Raw genomic sequence first — 4,765 nt, 5'->3', positions numbered from 1 at the left:
TTGAATAAAGCAGAGCAGTTTCATTTTTCAATTACATAAATTATTATGCAATATGCAACTAAATATCTTCTCCGTGACTTATACACGCGCCCACGTTTTAGCAATACTGATTTCGCTTGCGATCAAAGTATTATATTCTTATATCTGCTTTCATTTTATCTCAGCTTACCGATAAACTCCTAGCTGTGTTTTTATATAACGTTTATAAAAATCCAGATTTATGGTGCTACGTTTTTTTTTCTTCCGACAGCCTGAAATAAGTTTTATGATATTCAGAACGCCGGCGAGCACGCAGCCCGTGAGCACGTGCAGCGTGCCAGCAGTAGAAGAAGATCAGCAGCTGCCACGTGCTCTACCGGTCGCTGTTTCGACCCGGAGTCAGTCATGGGCAAGGCGAAGAAGCCCAAGTCCGGCGGGAAGGCGAAGAAGGACAAGCCCGGCGCCAAGGGTAAGAAAGACAAGACCGGCAGCAAGGGGAAGAAAGGAAGCAAGGGATCTCCTTCGGGAAAGAAGGCAGCCTCAGCGAAGTCCAGCAAGGCGCCGTCGCCGGGCCAGCTGCAGGGCAAGGGTTCCGAGAAGGAAAGCACCTCGGAGAGCACGACCGTTCCGACGTCCAGCCAGACAGAGGGCAGCGCGACGTCCTTCAAGCCTCTAGACCGGCCGCCTTTGGAGCCGCTGGTCTTGCCCGCCGACCTCGATTTGTCGCTGCCGCGGCGGCCGTCGACCACCTACGTGTGGGAATGGTGAGCGCGCTTCTAAAGGGCGTCGAGGCTTAAACGAAAGCACGGGTGTATGAAGTACGCGTTACATTTTTTTTTCTTTTATTGCGATAGCAATTATATGGACACTTCAACTTGATTTCTGCTGTCGCCGTCGCCGTGATGTTCCGTATAAAGACCAAGGGCGATAATATCGTCGCCGCGCGCAGTATGCGCGAGTGAAGCGCGCGGGGGACGCGCGCTATCTCGGGGAGCGAATTGCACGGCGGAAAGCAAACGCGACTTCCGTCGTGCGAAAGGCAGTGGGGGTATGGGAGGGAGGGAGGCGGGGCTTCTACTCTGCCAACAATGTGCTTGTTCTTTGCCCGGCTGTGGCGGTCGCCCGCACTGTCTCTTAAAAGCGATCTCCACGCGGCTCTGACCTTTGTACGCGCTGTGCTTTCGCCGCTCAGTTTCCGTTGAAGCGATAGACCGCACCAACCTTCGCTCGCTGCGGCGGCTGCGCTTGCTGCCAGCGTGTTGACAGTCGTTGTCTGCGGTCATTGAGTGTGATCTATTCATGTTTGCTTGTGCGCGCTGACACCATGCTTGTTAATTCAGTTAGTAAGCGAATGTGTCCAAGTTTATGCAGCCGATAAATCTACTATACCTACTCCGAATAGCTCTCTACTAATTTGCTATCCCAATTCATGCTTCGCCTTTCGGGCGAAACTGCGACATGTTTTTTATGTATTGACGCCACGTGTAGCGTGACGTTTGAGTACAAGTTAATGGGCGATACGCTTAAACTGTAAGAGCAATTCTCCGCACTCTCGGTGGGACATAGCCAAGATGGAAGGCCTTGGGGTTAGAATCGCAATTGTGTCAACGTGTTTTTACAACAGAGTGCAGCGCGCTCTAGTGTAATCTACTAAACATCATTGTATGGATTACGCTAGAACCGCTATCACCACCGCATTTCGTGTAATCTGTCAGTCACGCTGGCCCTTTGGCCAGTACACCACCTCCAAGTAAATAACTTCCTTGTAGATGTTGTCTGGTAAAAAAAAAAGAAAAAACGTATTAGTGCAGACAATTTCCGATATACATGTCCAAACAACGTATGTAGCGCGTTTGCCTGTGCATTTGGACACCCCTCTCCCTTGTCCATCGGCCAAAGTATTTCGTTTCTAAATTGAAATGCCAGGTGGCGCTACATTTGTCAGGCAAAGAAACATGTTTCAAGCGGATCGAAGTGATAAAATGCTGGATGATGAACGATGAGAACGACAAAAATTGTTTTGAACGATGAGACCCGCCGTGGTTGCTCAGTGGCTATGGTGTTGGGCTGCTGAGCACGAGGTCGCGGGATCGCATCCCGGCCACGGCGGCCGCATTTCGATGGGGGTGAAATGCGAAAACACCCGTGTACTTAGATTTAGGTGCTTGTTAAAGAACCCCAGGTGGTCCAAATTTCCGGAGTCCCCCACTACGGCGTGCCTCATAATCAGAACTGGTTTTGGCACGTAAAACCCCATAATTTAATTTTGATGAGACACGCATAAAGAAAAAAAAAACGAAAAATAACTACGTTTTGCGAACTACGTTCAGAAGCCAATGTACTTGTTCAGCGTGGAATACGGACGTCCCACAGCCTTCGCGGCTTTCCAAGTTACGGTGAAACAAAGCACAGAGTATTCGTCACTCGCCCATTAATTGTTACAGTCGGCAAGGTTCGGCACTCGAAAGGTTTGCTATTGTACGGCAATGTAAAGTTCTGCGTTCGCCGCGAAAACTACGCCATTTATTTTTGCGCCGAGGCTACTTTGCACCCAGCTTGCCGCTAAGATTTATTTGCACTCTTATATAAACACTGCATTCATTACTATACGTCCGAAAAATAAACGGAACTCACACACAAAATATTGTTTTTCCGGAAACTGATACACAAAATATTTTTAGGACTTAATCAGACTTGCCAAAATTATACTCGGCCGAGCTCACTCGGACTTGGGCTCATACCCCTAGGACACCCTCAAGCTCCCTCGAACTCGCAGCTCGGTTCGAGTTTAAGTTAGTCTCAATGAGTACTGAGTGAGCCAGTTCGCCGACCTAGGGTACTGAATGCCCATGTAGCAGACACAGAGTACACACACCGACGAAGCATCATCCAGACCCTAATATAGGTTACCACAAAAATTCACATGATTCAGCTTGGACCACTTATAATTCATCTCTTCTACAAATTCACCGGTAACGACAACGCAAGTTTGCGACTCGATCCTTTTCCAGGGGCAACGTCTGGTTCTTCCCCGTCGGCGTCATCGCCCTGGCGGTCGTCGTACTCGGCATGATCCTCATGTCGCTCAACATTCAGAGCGACTACCTTCAAGCCCCGAACGAGACCGCCACCGCCGGGCGCAACGCAACAAGCGTCGCCGTAGCCGAGACTACCGGGACCGAGGCCAATGAACTCACACGGCGGTGGTTTAATGCAACCAAGCGCAAGCCGAGGGAGCGGTCGCGCGAGCCGACCGATGCGGTGTCGCCGGCTTCGATCAACGAGCGGACGAAGGCGAGCGCCAGTGCCGAGTCGGCGACATCCGCTGCAGGCGTCGTGTCTCGCGTAGAACAGTCGCCGTCAACGGCTGTGCACATCGCGGGTGAAAGGGACGAACGTGGCCACCAGTGCCGAGGCCGGCACAGCGGCTAAGGCTTGGCTAGATGCCCCCGTCGAGCGCGCGCAATGACGCGATCCATGCGAAGTCTCGGCTCGTGGCCTCGAAGGCAGCCGACAGCGAAGAGAACCCGCAGAACGCGTCCACTGCATTGGGTACCGATTCCTAGAGGGGAGCCTGCGGCGGGGAGCCTTTGAGTTCAGCTCAAAGTGCTAACTCATTGAAAGAACGGCAAGTGTTTCCATATTTTCGGAAATGCTAATAAAGTAAAAGAGAGAAAAGCCGGCAGATCCTACGTCCTGTGGGAATCGATGTTATGCGAAGCAGTGTGCGGGGAACCTACCAAGTTAACCAAACGACCATGAGAGCACCAAGACGTAGGCGGCTCTTTCATGACCTACATGACACGCATGTCATGACGTTCCTGTCATGAGTCTTCAGGAGTCCCTTTAGCTACACCTAAGAGACCTTAAGGCGAAAGCCTTAGTCATACTCAAGACTATGACTTCCACCATCAACCTTTAGGCCTTTTCCTTCACTTAGTACCACATCCAAACTCATTCCAGTGGTTTTTGAGTGTTAATCTTTTTTTCGCTGAGTCATTCTCATTTTTGCAGAGTCATGCTCATGATTATGGCTTCTACCATCATCCTTTAGTGTTTCATTCTCTTAGTGTCCACGTCCGAACCCATTACAGTGGTTTTTGAGTGTTAATCTTTCTTTCGCAGAGTCAGTGTCATTTTTGTTGAGTCATACTCATGACCAGACTTCTCCCACCATCCTTGAGGGCTTCATAACCTTAGTGCCCACGTCCGAAAACATTCCAGTGGTTTATGGGTGTTAATCATTTTCGCTGCGTCACTGTCATGACCTACATGACACGCATGTCATGACATTTATGTCATGACCTGTCACTTATGTTCGTCATACACTTGATCCTGTCATATTATGCCAATTTTGGTACCTACTAAGTTAATGAAACGACCACGAGAGTACCAATACGTAGGCGGCTATTTCATGACCTATTTCATGTCACATTTATATTCTTCATATGCTCTTGTCATAGTATGCCAATTTTGGTACATACCAAGTAAACTAAACTGTCATGAGAACACAAAGACGTAGGCGGCTAGATAGATAGATAGATAGATAGATAGATAGATAGATAGATAGATAGATAGATAGATAGATAGATAGATAGATAGATAGATAGATAGGTACTGTCAAAGTAGCAAATGTTCCCCAAGAAATGCTTCGCATTAATATCGTTTTGTCTGCCTGACTATAGTCATGCACCTAATCTGCAATAAAACTAGGGTTATCTCGGCAGGAGAATGGCACTCGTATTACGACGAAATTTACAGTAGATCGAGCAGGTATCGCTGTCGC

General features: G+C 48.9%; 1 protein-coding gene across 1 annotated transcript; it reads left to right on the top strand.

Annotated features, from left to right (window-relative positions):
• The first annotated feature begins 384 nt into the window (after nucleotides 1–384).
• LOC125940999 (uncharacterized) lies at nucleotides 385–3,587 on the top strand. Its single transcript, XM_049657868.1, has 2 exons — nucleotides 385–743; nucleotides 2,991–3,587. The coding sequence occupies exons 1-2, from the start codon at nucleotides 385–387 to the stop codon at nucleotides 3,409–3,411; spliced, it is 780 nt and encodes a 259-aa protein (XP_049513825.1). The 3' UTR covers nucleotides 3,412–3,587.
• Nucleotides 3,588–4,765: the final 1,178 nt, after the last annotated feature.

The sequence above is a fragment of the Dermacentor silvarum genome, chromosome 10 (genome assembly GCF_013339745.2).
Source record: "Dermacentor silvarum isolate Dsil-2018 chromosome 10, BIME_Dsil_1.4, whole genome shotgun sequence".
NCBI lineage: Eukaryota > Metazoa > Arthropoda > Arachnida > Ixodida > Ixodidae > Dermacentor > Dermacentor silvarum.
The sequence above is the reverse complement of the archived record's forward strand: the minus strand, read 5'-3'. Positions and strand labels throughout refer to the sequence as shown.